The sequence below is a fragment of the Hemitrygon akajei genome, chromosome 6, assembly GCF_048418815.1.
Source record: "Hemitrygon akajei chromosome 6, sHemAka1.3, whole genome shotgun sequence".
Lineage (NCBI taxonomy): Eukaryota > Metazoa > Chordata > Chondrichthyes > Myliobatiformes > Dasyatidae > Hemitrygon > Hemitrygon akajei.
Genome location: NC_133129.1, coordinates 180,615,771 through 180,632,025, shown reverse-complemented (window position 1 = coordinate 180,632,025; position 16,255 = coordinate 180,615,771). Strand labels below are relative to the sequence as shown.

The window sequence follows — 16,255 nt, the reverse complement described above, 5'->3', positions numbered from 1 at the left end:
TTGTACACCTCTATCAGGTCACCCCTCATCCTCCATCGCTCCAAGGAAAGAAGGCCGAGTTCACTGAACCTGTCCTCATAAGGCATGCTCCCCAACCCAGGCAACATCCTTTTAAATCCCTTCTGCACCCTTTCTATGGTTTCCACATCCTTCCCATAGTGAGGCAACCAGAACTGTGTACAGTACTCCAAGTGGGGTCTGACCAGGGTTCTATATAGCTGCAACATTACCTCTCGGCTCCTAAACTCAATCCCATGATTAATGAAGGCCAATACACCGTATGCCTTCTTACCCACAGAGTTACCTGTAGCAGCTTTGAGTGTCCTATGGACTCGGACCCCAAGATCCCTCTGATCCTCCACACTGCCAAGAGTCTTACCATTAATACTATATTCTGCCATCATATTTGACCTACCAAAATGAACCACCTCACACTTATCTGGGTTGAACTCCATCTGCCACTTCTCAGCCCAGTTTTGCATCCTATCAATGTTCCGCTGTAACCTCTGACAGCCCTCCACACTATCCACAACACCCCCAACCTTTGTGTCATGTTGGCATCAGAAGCACGGTGACACTTTGGGCTGCCTCAAGCACATCCTTGGACTGTGTTTGTCATTGAGGCAAAACGACATATTTCACTGCATATTCCGATGCTTCAGTGTACACGTGACGAATAAGGCTAATCTTTAAAAAAAATCTTTGTTTGGGTGGCCAGGGCTCACTGGGACAGAAGAGCCTGTGGGGGAGAGAGAGCGACAGGACACAGCTTCAGAATAGAGGGATGTCATTTTAGAATGGAGATGAGGAGGAATTTCTTTAGCTAGAGCGTGGTGAATCTGTGGAATTTATTGCCATAGGTGGCTGTGGAGGCCAAGTCACTGGGCATATTGAAGGCAAAGGTTGATAGATTCTTGATTTGTCAGGGCATGAAGAGGTACAAAGAGCTGGCAGGAGCTTGGGACTGAGGGAAAATAGATCAGCCATAATGAAATGGTGGAGCAGACTTGATGAGCCAAATGGCTTAATTCTGCTCCTATAACTTATGGTCGTATAGTAACTGCTGTATCTCCAAATAATTTTTTTTTAAAAATAACAAAGTTTAGTAGAAATATCAGGTGGTCGTGGGTTCACTTTCAACAAGTGCAGGAAACTTGCATATTACATTATGGAGCATCATGAAGAACACTGTTCACAGACTGTTTGTCCTACTCCCATCAGGGAGCGGGTTACTAGCTGCCAAGTTAGGACTCTGACTCAAAAACAGTTACCTTCTCCAAGAAGTAAGGCTGATCAACACCTCCACCCACTAACCCAACCCTCCATACCCCCAAACACCACTACTTAATCATTTTCTGTCAAAGTCACCTTAGGTACAGACATTCCTGTGCCTAGCGCCACCTTAAAGTTCGAAGTAAATTTATTATCAAAGTACATGTACGTTACCATATACAACCCTGAGATTCATTTCCTTGCAGGCAAATTCAATAAATGTATAGAATAATAACCTTAACAGAATCAATGAAGGACTGCATCAACTTGGGTGTTCAGCCAGTGTGCAAAAGACAACAAACTATGCAAATACAAAAAGATAAAAAATAAATAAGCAATAACTATAGAGAACATGAGAGGAAAAGTGAGTCCATTGGTTGTGGGAACACTGGGGCAAGTGATTTTGGTTTATGTGCTGGGTGTGATATATGTATGTATTGTGGGCTCACTGTGGTCCAGAGGAACACTGTTTTGTTTGCTTGTATATATGTACAGTCAGATAAGAATGAACTTGAACATTTACATTCATCAATTAAAGTACGGGAGGGGGTGTGGACTCACATGGAGTGGACCTTTTGCAGTTTTCAACAATAGTTCTACAAACCTCATTCTGACCAAGACACATCACCAGTGGTATCTCAGTGAGTGGGCTGGAACACCGACAAAACATGAAGCTTACAGTGCTTTCAACATCAACAACCTGCATTCCCATACCTCCTGAGGAGCTTCATAGGTACACAAAGCAGTCTGATATAATCAGAAGGTACAGTTCTGATGAAGGGTCTCAACCCGGAACATCGACTCTTTGTTCCTTTCCAGAAACGCTGCCTGGCCTGCTGAGCTCCTGCAGCAATTTGTGTGTGTTGCCCTGGATTTCTAGCATCTGCAGAATCAGTTTTCACTAGTCGCTTTAAAGAAAGATGGTAAGAAGGTAGCGAGGCTGAATGTTCAGAGTTGGACTTAAAAGGTAAGTGTAGAAGTTGTCTCAGAAACCTGAGCTGGAGGAGCACAGAGGTTTCAGCAACCACTCACCTCACCTGGATTCCACTCCAGATCCACCAGTTCCCAGTGGAAAACCATTACCACTGGACAACACACACTGGACGAACTCAGCATGTCAGGCAGCATCTATGGAGGGGAATAAACAGTCACAATTTTGGGCCAAGATCCTTCATGAGGTTTCTTGACCTCACAATCTATCTCATTATGGTCTTACACTTCATTTACCTGCACTGCACTTTCTCTGAAGCTGCCACACTTTATTCTACATTGACGTTTTTCTATGTTCATCCTCAATACATTGTGTAATCTGATTTGTATGAACAGTATGCAAGACAAGCTTTTCACTGTATCTCGGTACATGTGACAATTACATCTGACAACACATTTTTTGAAAGTGTTGCTTATTCAGAAATTTGTTTATGATAGACCACTTGAAGCTGAATGCAAACATGATTTCAGACTATTTGCATCACACAGTAATTCGGAGAAACAAGAAATGAACTTTTATTGAATATAATGTGTTTAATTGCATAATGGTACTGATGCCTTGTAATAGTTCAACTAAGCTAAAAATGGTTTCTTGATGATTTTGATTTGTACTCAGTGTCTTAGGCTTCTCACCCAAATGTCCAACAATAATTAGCCAGTATTGATGGATTCCTGTTACCCTGACACCATTTCCACGTGACTGCAATGTCCTCTGAAACTTTTCACCATGCTAGTCACTGACAGTGCCAAGATTTGCAGGGACGAAGTCTAAATGAGAATGCAGAAAATGAATCTTCAGCACTTCAGGGGTTTGTATGCTTGTAGCATCTTGTCAACCAGCTGTACGTAGATTGGTGCTCTGTAGTTGCCAAGAAAATTCTCAACATCCTTGAATGTCTTCCATGTGATTTTCTCCAGTCCCACTAGAGGTTCTTCCAATTGCCTGTTATTAACGACCTGTTTGATTTGTGGACCAACAAAAATGCCTTCCTTAATCTTGGTATCAGTTATTCTGACTTGGATTACTAATTGAAATAACAAATATAGGTAATTTTTTTAAAAAAAGTGCGTGATAGAGAAGTTTCATGGTGATTTTCATGACCGGCAGCCCAAAATCTATAAGATATGCCCCCCCAAAAAATCAGAAAACAAAATCTTTGTTGTTTAGTGTAATTAACCAATGCCAATAGCAATTTATAGTAAACTTCCTTCTCCTGTGTATCATCCATATACCAACATTTCCTTCATATCATAGGTCTAGCTAAAAGCCTGTTAGGATCAGAATCAGGTTTATTATCACTAACATATTGTATGTCAGGAAATTTATTGTTTTACAGCAGTACAGTGTAAGACATAAAAATGTCTTACACAAGAGGAATATATGAAAAATTTAAAAAATGTGCAAAGAGAGCAAAATAGTGAGGTAGTGTTCATGGAACATTATGAAATCAATTGGCAGATGGGAAGAAGCTGTTCCTAAATCACGGAGTGAGCAAATTCAGGATCCTGTACCTCCTCTCCAATAGTAGTAATGAGAAGTGGTCGCGTCCTAGGTGGTGAGGGTCCTTTATGATGGATATCACCTTCTTGAAGCACCACTTTTTGAAGACAGATATTCTCCCACTTAAACATACACTCTGTGGCAACTTTATTAAATACACCTGCTCGTTAATGCAAATATCTAAACAGCCAATTATGCGGCAGCAACTCAATGCATAAAAGCATGCAGACGTGGTCAAGAGGTTCAGGCCAAACAGCAGAATGGGGAAGAGATGGGATCTAAGTGGATTTAACTGTGGAATGATTGTTGGTGCCAGACAGGGTGGCTTGAGCACCTCAGAAACTGCTGATCTCCTGGGATTTTCACACAGTCTCTAGAATTACAGAGAATGATGTTAAAAGAAAACACCCAGTGAGCGGCAGTTCTGTTGGTGAAAACACCTGGTTAATGAGAAAGGTCAGAGGAGAATGGCCAGACTGGTTCAAAATGACAAGAAGGCAACAGTAACTGAAATAACTACGCATTACAACAGTGGTGTGCAGAAGAGTATCTCCGAACACAAAATACTTTGAACTTGAAGTGAATGGGCTACTGACCATGAACACATACTCAGGCCATTAATTAAGTTCAGGATGAACCTAAAGTGACTACCGAGTGTATGTGTTCTGGTGTTGTTATCTTGGTGCAAGAAAAATGTGACACAGATACAGATCATCTCGGCTACATTAAAAATACCGGTTATAGCTCAGACTGAGGACAATAGCACTGCTTCACTTCTACTGGGGAGCTATCTTGAGGTGAATATTTTGGCTGGGGATCACTCACCCAGTGTTTCTTCCCCAGCTGTACGGGGACCTGAAGGGCTGTTCGGTTTCCAGCTTCTGCTCTCCTGCCGCCTCTTGCCTCCTTCCTGACGACTACCCATGTTTAAAGCCAGTGGCCTGGGGCACTGTTTCCTGGTGCCTTTGTTCGTGCAGATGTCCTTGCCTGGAGCAGGTTCTAGGGTGGCTGAGGTCCACTTGGAAACCACCATCTGCACCCAAAGCAATTTTTTTGCTATCATAAACAACTTTGTGTTTTATTTTGCCTCCTGATCCGCTTTACACATCCAGACTCAATGCAATTGGCCACGGTGCCACCAAAGTTTACAGAACCTTTTGATATAACCTACAAGCAGCAGGGGATCCAAGCACCAACCTTTTATTCTTTTACAAGCTCATGTTCCTGTACAACTACAGAACGTTGCTGTATCTTTTCCAATAAACTTAGTCATCTGGAGTCCTGGTTTCTAAGGAACTTCATTTTCTTGATTATAAATTTCACTGTGTCTCTTTCCTTCCCTCACTCTGGAGCAGTTTAATGTGTTGCTAGCATGATCAGATTCAGATTTATTTGCAACATACAGTGAAATGGGTCATTTGTGTCAACAGCCAACACAATTTAAGAATGCACTGGGGAGAGACAACAAGCGTTGCCACACATTCTGGCGCCAATCAGTGTGGCCAGGAGACCCATGCTCACATTGCAGTCCTCTCTGAGTTAGCAAAAGCGACAGAGTAAATTGTTTTATAAAGGGCAGTACAGGAATGATTTAGGTATTAGCAAACCAAATAGATAAATTAGATATTTTGGTCAAGATAGTGCCTGCGTACAACTCTCCTTTGGTCGACATGTTCTGGATAGATCGAGAAACCATTTTATTCACTTCTTTAGTGTCTTTTACATTTGTTACTTGAATGCGATTCTGGAACCGTAGGAGCCCATGTTTTGTTATTTGGAGATTGTTTTGGCGTTCCGGCACTCTGCCGTCTCTGGCGATTTCAAGAGGCAGCATGCACGAACCTTGTAACAGGCAGGCTGTAGGTTGATGCTTGGCTCCATTTCGCCAATTAAAGCTCCCATTGCTTGCAGATTGAAGCATCGAAGCGCGAGTAGAGAGCGAGCGCCAGCCGCTTGTCTTTGTACCGGAGAGGGGAGAGCTGCTGCTGGGGGTGCAGGCCCGGACAGCGTTGTCCAGGTCTTTTCTGCATTTTGGACTATAGACTCTACTTTTCAGTCTTATAGTTTTTATATTCTGTGCATTTTCACCCCATCTTTGATTTTTTTGTGGGGGGAGGGGGATTTGGGGATTGATGTGCCTGATCTGTTTTGTTCGTTTTTTTTTTGGTGCAGGTGGAGGAGCTGAAAGGTTGACGTGCCTGCTCCGTTTTTGTTAATTTTTTGTGCAGCGAGGGGGATCTGGGGGTTGAGGATCATGCTGCCTTGCTCTTCTTTTCTTTCTTGGTTTCATGGCTACCCGGAGAATAGAAATCGTTGAGAAAAGCCGAGAGAAAGTGGTGAATACAGCCCAGACCATCACAGGTAAAGCCCTCCCCACTATTCAACACATTTATATGGAACACTGTCACAAGAAAGCACAATCCATCATCGCGGGCTCCTACCATGCAGACCATGCTCTCTTCTCACTACTACCGGGAAGAAGGCTCAGGAACCTTTGGTCCCACACCACCAGGTTCAGGAACAGTTATTACTGTTCAATCATCAGGCTCCTGAACCAGCGTGGATAACTTCACTCACCTCAACTCTGAACTGGTTCCACAACTTTCAAGGACTCTGCAACTCATGTTCTCAGTATTATTTATATACGTTTTGACCTACACAATTTGTCTCCTTTTGCACATTGTTTGTCAATCTTTGTATATGTATAGAATTTTTCATAAATTCTGTTTTTATTTCTTTATTTTCATGTAAATGCTTGCAATGAAACTCATAGAATATGATGACATATACAGTAGGTACTTTGATAATAAATTTGCCTTGACAATTTTCAGCCATTCTCATGAGAAAGGACACACTCTACACATCATGGAACAATTCTGTATACCTCCAACAAATCTCCCTTCATTCTTCTACGCTCCAGGGAATAAAATCCTAACCTATTCAATCTTGCCCTATAATCCGTCCTTAATTCCCAGAATATCCTTGTAAATTTTCTCTGCACTCTTTCAAGCTTATTGACATCTTTCCTGTAGGAAAGTGAAAAGAACTGTACACAATTCTCCAAACTTGGCCTCACCAGTGTCATATACACCTTCAACGTAACGTCCCAAGTGATTTATGAAGGCCAGTCACAGCCTCTGACCCGAGCCTTGTGGCAAGGTGTAACAGCCTTGGGCAGCCAGGAGTTGAGGAGCAATGAACATTAATTTCTCTAACTTCCAGTAACTTACCACCCTCCATCTTTTGGCTCCCCTCTTTCTTCTTCTCCTCATCTGCCTACCACTTCCCCCAGGTGCTCCTCCTTCCCCTTCTCCCATGGTCCACTCTCTTCTCCAATCAGATTCCCCCTTCTTCAGTCCTTTAACTTTTCCGTCTATCACCTTCCAGCTTCTCACTTCATTCCCCCCTTCCCCCACCCACCTACCTTCCCCCTCACCTGGCTTCACCTATCACTTTCTAGCCGGTACTCCTTCCTCTCCCACCTGGCATCTCCCCTCATCCTTTACAGTCCTGATTAAGGGTCTTGGTCTGAAACGTCGACTGTTTATTCCATTCCATAGCTGCTGCCTGACCTGCTGAGTCCCTCCAGCACTCTGTATGAGAATACCCAGCTTCTGATCTGCTCTGTGACATGTTACATTGTTTGTTCTGTAATGGGGCAATAGAAAAGCCTACACAATAAATACCGAGACGAGCAAAGGGAGTGACACAGGTCCCCCATTGCAAACTCTCAAGCTACCAACTCCTCCCTGTTCCTGGCAGCGACTGCAGCAGAAATGGATGATTTACCCTTGGATGCATTTGACCCTGAGCTGTGATAACTCCCACTTACCACTGCCATCACCAGCTCAGTCTCTATCCATTGCTGGAACAATAGTTAAATCTACTGCTGCTGAATAACTCATTCATGTTTCTGATAACCTTCAGTTCAACTATCCTAACAATATCCCATCAGCTTGTGCATTTCTATCTCCATAGGACAGAATGATAGTGTAGCACTTAAGGTAACAGTAACACAGTGATCAGGGGTTCAATTACTGCCACTGTCTATAAGGAATTCCTACGTTCTCCCTGTGACTCCTTGGGTTTCCTCCAGTTTCCTCCCACATTCCAAACACATGGGTTAGTAGGTTAATTGGTCACATGGTCGGGCAGGCGGGGCTCGACAGCCATGGATGGCAACCCGCCTAGGAGAAGAAGAACTCTGATTTTAAACCTCCGCTGCCTTGCGGCCATACCCACCCATGGGAGAGGCTTCGGGAGTAAACCCCGAGGAAGAAATCAGGAGCCGGGGTCCCTAAGGCAGTTTGATGTTGTTTACAACTTCACTCTGGCAACCTCTGCGACGACACTGGTGCCAAGCTGTATCGGCACTTGCCCTTCCCCTGGACGGCATCAGTGACGTGGAGAGGAGGAGCCCGCTGCATGGGCAACAGCCGGTCCTTCAAATCTTCCCGCCCAGGCTTGCACCCTGGAGAGGACACAGTCCACCAGAGGGGCAAAGCCATGATCCCCTGGGATCGATGGCTGCCTGCTAGTCACATGGGTGTAATTGGGCTGCACAGGCACGCTGGGCCAGAAGGACCAATTACTGTGCTTTATCTCTAAATAAATAAAACGGTGAATATCAAACTAACCACAGATAAATAAGAGCCCGAATTATTGACCCCATTTCTTTTTTTAAAAAATTGCATTATTTCTAATAAAAATTGTATATCATTTAGGTTTAGACCATAGAACAGTACATCTCAGGGACAGGCCCTTCGCCCACAAACTAATCTGTGCTGCCTAAGCAATGTCCGTATCCTTCCATTTTCCTCACTTCCCCCTTCTCTCCCAAACCCGATGAAGTCTCTTGGCCCAAAACGTTGACTGTTTATTAATTTCCATAGATGCTGACTGACCAGCTGAGTTCCTCCAGCATTTCAGAAGTCCATAATAGACACAAAGATACTTTATTGATCCCAAAGTAAATCACGGTGTCACAGTAGCATTACAAATGCACAGATAAATAAATATTAGAAAAGGAAGTAGTAATAAGTTATCTTAAACAGTCTGACAGGAGGGGGATCATCACTTCCCCGGCTATAGGTTGATTCATTATAGAGCTTAATGGCCAAGGGTAAGAATGACCTCATTTTGCACTCTTTGGAGCAGCGCATTTGTCTTAGTCTATTAGTGAAAGTGCTCCTCTGTTCAGTCAAGGTGGCACGCAGAGGACGAGAAACATTGTCCAGAATTGCCAAGATTTTCCGTAGGGTCCTTTGTTCTACCACAGCTTCCTGTGTGTCCAGTTTGACTCCTACAACAGTCAGCCTTTCTAATCAGTTTATTGAGCCTTTTGGCATCACCCACGTTGATGTCATTGTTCCAGCACACCAATGCATAGAAGATTGTTCTGGTGACAACAGACTGGTAGAACATGTGAAAGAGAGGCCTGCATACTCCAAAGGACCTCAGTCTCCTCAGTGAGTAGAGGTGACTCTGGCTCTTCTAGTACACAGGCTCTGTATTGGTGGTCCATTCCAGTCTATCATCCATGTTCACCCCCAGGTACTTGTAGGTCCTCACCACATCCATGTCCTCACCATCAGTAGTAACAGGGAGCAATGCAAGCTTAGTTTTCCTAAGGTCCATCACCATCTCCTTTGTCTTACTGATGTTGAGCTGCAGATGATTCTGCTTGCACCATTTGACAAAGTCCTCCACCAGGGCCCTGTATTCATCCTCCTTTCCTCCTTTTATACACCCAACTACTGCTGAATCATCAGAGAATTTCTGCAGATGGCATGACTCAGTGTTGTATCTAAAGTCTGAGGTATACAGGGTAAACAGGAAGGGAGACAATACAGTCCCCGGTGCTGCCTATAGCCACGTCTGACACACAGCTCTGAAGCCACACAAACTACAGTCTGCCCGTCAGGTAGTCCATTAGCCAGAATACAATGAAAGTGCCAACCTGCATAGAACGGAACGATCCCTCATAAATGTGATATGAATCAAGTTTGTGGATACAGAGAGTGAGACAGGAAATGCACTGACTACAAATAAGTATATCAATCATTTATTTACAAACAGTAAATATTGACCAATCATTCACATTCAAGTTACAGACACTACAAAGCTGACTATTTATACGTACATTCAACAAATATATTTAGTTTAAAGTGCGTGCAGAACATACCTTCCCAATGTCATCTGCCTCCTTGCCTTAAACAAAGGAAGATTTTATGTATGCTTTAAATACACAAGCTATTTTATATACCCAGGATATTTGGAAATGGACACCAGGCAGCTAACCAATAAGAAAAGCAGCTGCAGTTTTGATGCACCATCGATAACTCTCGGAGACGTAAGGTGACAGATAGGCTTTTATTAGCTGGAAGAGAGCACTATCAGCAGCAAGAGACCATCACACAACATCCTGGAGACTGAGGGAGGAGCAGTGCCTCCAATCGCCTTTATACAGGCGTCTGTGGGAGGAGCCACAGGAGCAGTCAGTGGGAGGGGCGTGTCCAGACAGGTATATGTAGTTCACCACAAGTTTCTAAACTAATCAATCACAATAGAAGTGACTTTTGACAATCCAAACAAGGCACACCCCCACAGGACACATCACTCCACGAAAGTTGCGAACGTGACAATTCTACCCTCAGACTAGTAGTGTTTCCGCCTCTACCACCACCCAAGGAAGCACATTCCAGGCACCTAGCACTCAGTGTAAAAAAAATCTCCTTTGAAATTACCCCCTCACCTTAAATACATACCCTCTGGTATTACACATTTCAATGATACTCCCTGTCTACTCTATCTCTGCCTCTCATAATCTTATAAGCCTCTATCACGTCTCCCCTCAGCCTTCACCACTCCAGAGAAAACAGCCCATTTTTTCCAACCTCTTGCTATAGCATATGCCCTCTAATCTGGGCAACACCCTGGTAATCCTCTTCTGGTCCCTCCCCAAATGTTTGTTTTTCTGGTGAGTGCTGCTTCTATGGATGATGTGCTCCTGCCAGTTTTACATTGCACCTGTGTATATGACAATAAGACCATAAAACAACAAGACTTTGGAGCAGAATTAGGCCACTCTGCCCATTGAGTCTGCTCCGCTATTTGCTTTTTCCTTTCAACTCCATTATCCTGCACTTTCCCTGTATCCTTTCACACCCTTAATGATCAAAAAAGTATCAACCTCCACTTTAAATACATTCAATAACTTGGCCACCACAGCCACCTGTGACAATAAACTCCACAGATTCACCACCGTCTGGCTAAAGAAATGTTTCCTCATCTCTTTTCTAAAGGGGCATCCTTCCATACCGCGGCTGTGACGCTCTTGCTATAGGAAACATCCTCTCCTCCAGGCCTTTCAATATTCAATCGGTTTCAATGAGATCCCTCCTCATTCTTCTGAACTCCATTGAGGACTGGCCCAGAGCCATCAAATGCTTCTTATGTGTTAACCCTTTCATTCCATGTGTTGTGAAATCTGTTATTTTGTGACAGCAGTACCAAAACGCAACTTTACACAGATACTGCCCAACCTTGCAGGATTCACTGTTTCCGCTACTTTCTGTACGGTTATTGACAAGATGCAGGGCAGCTAAAATTCCACACTTACCACGGTGTGCCGTAGATCTGAAACCCTTTTACGGTCACTTCCGAGTCTTGCACGTAAATACAATTGGTCAGAAGCGACTGGACATTGTCAAAGTCCTCAGGCTTCAACTTCGAGACAGACGGGAAGCGGTAATAATCCTGCTTCACTAGCTCGGCAACGAAGTCTTTATCAAACGTCAGTTCATGGTTTCCAGCGATGACTATTTTATATTCATAGGGAAGGGTTCCTGCAATTGCAAATGAGACACTTAATTACAATCTTCTCCCTTGTTAAACACGCTCGAGGTTCACGCATAGGGCGAGAGAAAGAATGTTTTAAAAATGAAAAGAGCTGCCAGAGCAATTGTCGCAATAACAACAAAAGGTTGTACCAGGCACTAATAATCTTCCTTAATTATTCAATAAACACCGTTGTGCCCCTGTCCCCTGGATTTATATAGGGCTGAATAAAACAGCATATTAAGTAGGCAGATACATTCTGCAAGATCAGGCAGTTACAAAGCATTCTGATGAAACTGAGTGCTGTTTCAAAAATTTGTTACTTTGATTATGGATGACAGCTGATGATGTCAATGCAAATGGAGATGAATGTTATAAACCTTGGTGATGTCATTGCAAGAGCCAATTGTGTCAAAGGCACCAATGACATTACCACAAAATAGTCTATTGTCAAATATACCAGGGCGCAATGAAATTCCTTGTTTGTCTGAAGTTCACAAAGGAAACTACACACGGCAGTAATAATCATACAATAAAGACATTGGGGCAGAATTAGGCCATTTGGCCCATCAAATCTTCTCTGCCACGGTTGATTTATTTTCCCTCTCAAACCCCATTCTCTTGCCTTCTCCCCATAACCTTTAACACCCATACTACCTATTTGCCTCCATATTAAATATACCCAATGCTTGGCCTCTAGAGCTGTATGATTCACAACCCTCTGGCTAAAGATATTCCTCCTCTTCCCCGTTCTAACAGGGCGTCCTTATACTCTGAGGCTGCGCCTTCTGGTCCTAGACTCTCCCACTACTGGAAGCATACACTCCATGTCCGCTCTATCTAGGCCTTTCAATACTCGAAGAAGGAACACCAGCAGCTATGTTTCATTAGGAGATTTGATATCTCTCCGTCTGGTATGGAGGGGCCACTGCACAGGATCAGGAAAATCTGCCGAGTTGTAAACTCAGCCAGCTCCATCATGGGCACTAGCCTCCCCAGCAACGAGGACACCTTCAAAAGGCGATGCCTCGAGAAGGCAGCATCCATCACGAAGAACCCCCATCACCCAGGACATGCCCTCCTCTCATTGCTACCATCAGGGAGTACGGACAGGAGCCAGAAGACACTTCAGGAGCAGCTTCTTCCCCTCCGCATCAGATTTCAGAATGGTCCATAAACCCATGAACACTTCTTCACTATTATGCTCTCTTTTTGCTTTACATTATTTTTTATGTTTCTTATTGCAAGTACAAATGTAATAGTTTTTTTTGTGTATTGCACTGTACTGCTGCCACAAAACAATGAATTTCACGACATATGTCAGTGATAATAAACCTGATACTGATTCTGAACCGCACATTTTTTCTAAACTGCAGCAAGTACAGGTTCAGAGCCCTCAGACAATCCTCATACTTTAACCCCTCCTTTCCCGGGTCACCTCTGGACCCGTTCCAATGTCACCACCTCCTTTCTTAGGTATGGAGCACAAAACTCCTCACAATACTCCAAATGCCGCCTGACCAATTGTATCCTTCAGTCCTGGGAGAAAGTCTCTGGCTGTCCACTCAATCTACTGCTCTCTTCATCTTGTACACCTTTATCAAGTCATCTCTTGTCTTCCTTCCTTCCAAATAGAGAAGCCTCCTGTATCTACTCCCTGATGGTAGCAATGCGAAAAGGGCATGGCCTGGGTGATGGGGGTCCTTAATGATGAATGGCACATTTTCCAGGCATCACCTTGGTGCCCATGATGGAGCTGTCTGAGTTTACAACACTTTACAGCTGCCCCTGCATAACGCTCCTCGGTACATCTGTCCATGCACCCAACAATCTCTGCGCAAAAAAATCCTTCCTCTGACATCCTCTCTATACTTTTCCTCAAACACCTCAAAGTTCTGCCTCTGTGTTTTAGCCATTTCTGCCTCTGGCTGTCCACTCAATCTAAGCCTTTTATTACGGTACACATTTATCAAATCACTTCTCATCCTCCTTCGCTCCAAAGAAGAGGGTTCAGTTCCTCAGCGGGGAGATGGTATGTGGAGAAGACTCGATGATCTGAATGGCTTAATTCTGCTCCTATGTCTTTTGGTCTTATGGACTTGGGCTACTGAGTAAAAACCCACACAAAATGCTGCAGGTCAGGCAGCATTCCTCTATGGAGAGCACTAAAGATCTGGCCAAAACCCTTCATCAGGACTGGAAGGGAAGGGGGAAGAAGCCAGACTGAAACGCTGCAGGGAGGGGAAGGAGATCTAGCCAGGTGTGTGGGGGAGGGAGAGGCTGAAGGAGTTAGATGAGTGAGAGATGGTCAGGGAAGTGAAGGGAAGAGCTCAGATAGTAGAGAGCATCCCTGTGGCCATCCCCCTCAGTAATCATTATCTCATTTCGGATGCCGTTGAGGGGGTTGACCTGACAGAGGACGACCACGCGATTGGGTCTCTGGCACTGAGCCTGGTTCCATGGTGCAGAAGGGAGAGAAGAAGCTGCCTCGCAGGTGCCAGGGTATGGGATGTCTCGGATCAGGTGCAGAGTATTCTGAAGGGAGAGGGTGAACAGCCAGAAGCCTTGGTACACGTTGGTACCAATGACATAGGTAGGAAAATGGAGGAGGCCCTGAAGAGAGAATTCAGGGAGTTACGGAGTACCTGGAGGCACATGACAAGACAGGCCAAAGCCAGCATGGTTTCCTGAAAGGAAAATCCTGCCTGACAAACCTACTGCAATTCTTTGAGGAAATTATAAGTAGGGTAGACAAAGGAGATGTAGTAGACGTGGTGTACTTGGATTTTTCAGAAGGCCTTTGACAAGGTGCTGCACATGAGGCTATTTAGCAAAATAAGAGCCCATGGAATTATAGGGAAGTTACTAGTGTGGGTGGAGCTTTGGCTGGTCGGCAGAAAACAGAGAGTGGGAATAAAGGGATCCTATTCTGGCTGGCTGCCGGTTACCAGTGGAGTTCCACAGGGGTCAGTGTTGTAACCACTGCTTTTTTTATTTACGATATATATCAATGATTTGGACTACGGTATTAATGGATTTGTGGCTAAATTTGCATTAGGGAAAATTTGCATTCATGCATTTGTGGCTAAATTTGCAAAGATAGGTGGAGGAGCGGGTAGTGTTGAGGAAACAGGGAGCCTGCAGAGACTTAGATAGTTTAGGGGAATGGGTAAAGAAGTGGCAAATGAAATACAATGTTGGAAAATGTAAGGTCATGCACTTTGGTAGAAGAAATAAATGGGCAGACTATTATTTAGATGGGGAAGAGAATTCAAAATGCAGAGATGCAAAGGGACTTAGGAATCTTTGTGAAAGATACCCTAAAAGTTAACTTCCAGGTTGAGTCGGTTGTGAAGAAGGCGAATACAATGTTGGCATTCATTTCTAGAGGTATAGAATATAAGAGCAGGGATGTGATGTTGAGGCTTTATAAGGCACTTGTGAGACCACACTTGGAGTATTGTGTGCAGTTTTGGGCTCCTTATTTTAGAAAGGATATACTGACATTGGAGTGGGTTCAGAGAAGATTCACAAGAATAATTCCAGGAATGAAAGGGTTTCCATATGAGGAACGTCTGGCAGCTCTTGGGCTGTATTCCCTGGAGTTCAGGAGATTGAGGGGTGACGTCATAGAAACATTCCGAATGTTAAAGGCCTGAATAGATTAGATATGGCAAAGTTATTTCCCATGGTAGGGGATTCTAGAACAAGAGGGCACGGCTTCTGGATTGAAGGATGTTCATTTAGAACAGAGATGTGGAGAAAATACATTAGTCAGAGGGTGTTAAATTCATGAAATTTTTTGCCAAAAGCAGCTGTGGAGGCTAAGTCATTGGGTGCATTTAAGGCAGAGACAGATTGGTTCTTGATTATCCAGGGTATGGGGTGAAGGCAGGGGAATGGGGATGACTGGAAGAATTGGATCAGCCCATGATTGAATGGTGGAGCAGACTCGATGGGCTGAATGGCCTACTTCTGCTCCTATATCTCATGGTCTTATGAAGTAAGAGCTGGGAGGTGATAGGTTGAAAAGGTGAAGGGATGGAGAAGAAGGAATCTGTTGAGATTAGTTTCCCTTCGATTTCAAGTTTAATATTTCCAACAATAACTTTGTAGGAATTATCTCCTTAACAATCTGAGTGCTAGTGTGGATCCCAAAGCCAACTCCACACGAAACATGCAATAGGAACTCAGCACATGAGGCATCATCTGTGGAAGGGAATAAACAGAATGGGGTTCTGTTGGAGTCTGTGATCTACAGTTCAAACTATGGTTCTTCGCAACAGGTGGGTTTTCAGACCAGCTGTGCTGCCTAGCGTTTGGCTGTCTTCAGGAATGGCTTGGAAGCAGCCCCCTGGCTGACCTGGATGCTTGTTGCTTTCACCAACTTAAGCATCATGGGAGACTGGAACATCGAGACAGCAGGCAGTGTGTTGCTAATCACCGGCTCCTGTCAGAAGGCAGCACTGTACTCCAGCAATCCCTCTCTCTTTTGTTGGAGAGTGAGAGCCTGTCGATCTTTGAGACGGGGGCGTGGGGGCTTGGAGAAGTGAGGTGGAAGATTGTAACATCAGAAGGGCGGGTTGCCAGTCTCTGCTCTTGACATTGCAGGAGCGACCCCTTTCTCCCTTGCTGGAGAGAGCGAGCCTGTCT

General features: G+C 44.2%; 1 protein-coding gene across 3 annotated transcripts in view; it reads right to left on the bottom strand.

Moving 5' to 3' along the window:
* mpped2a (metallophosphoesterase domain containing 2a) overlaps positions 1-16,255 on the bottom strand; it is a 201,270-nt gene that overhangs the window by 83,293 nt on the left and 101,722 nt on the right. For all 3 annotated transcript variants that reach the window (XM_073049866.1, XM_073049869.1, XM_073049868.1), the window contains exon 4: positions 11,385-11,610. In XM_073049866.1, the coding sequence (XP_072905967.1) occupies positions 11,385-11,610 (226 nt within the window). The remainder of the gene's footprint in view (positions 1-11,384; positions 11,611-16,255) is intronic.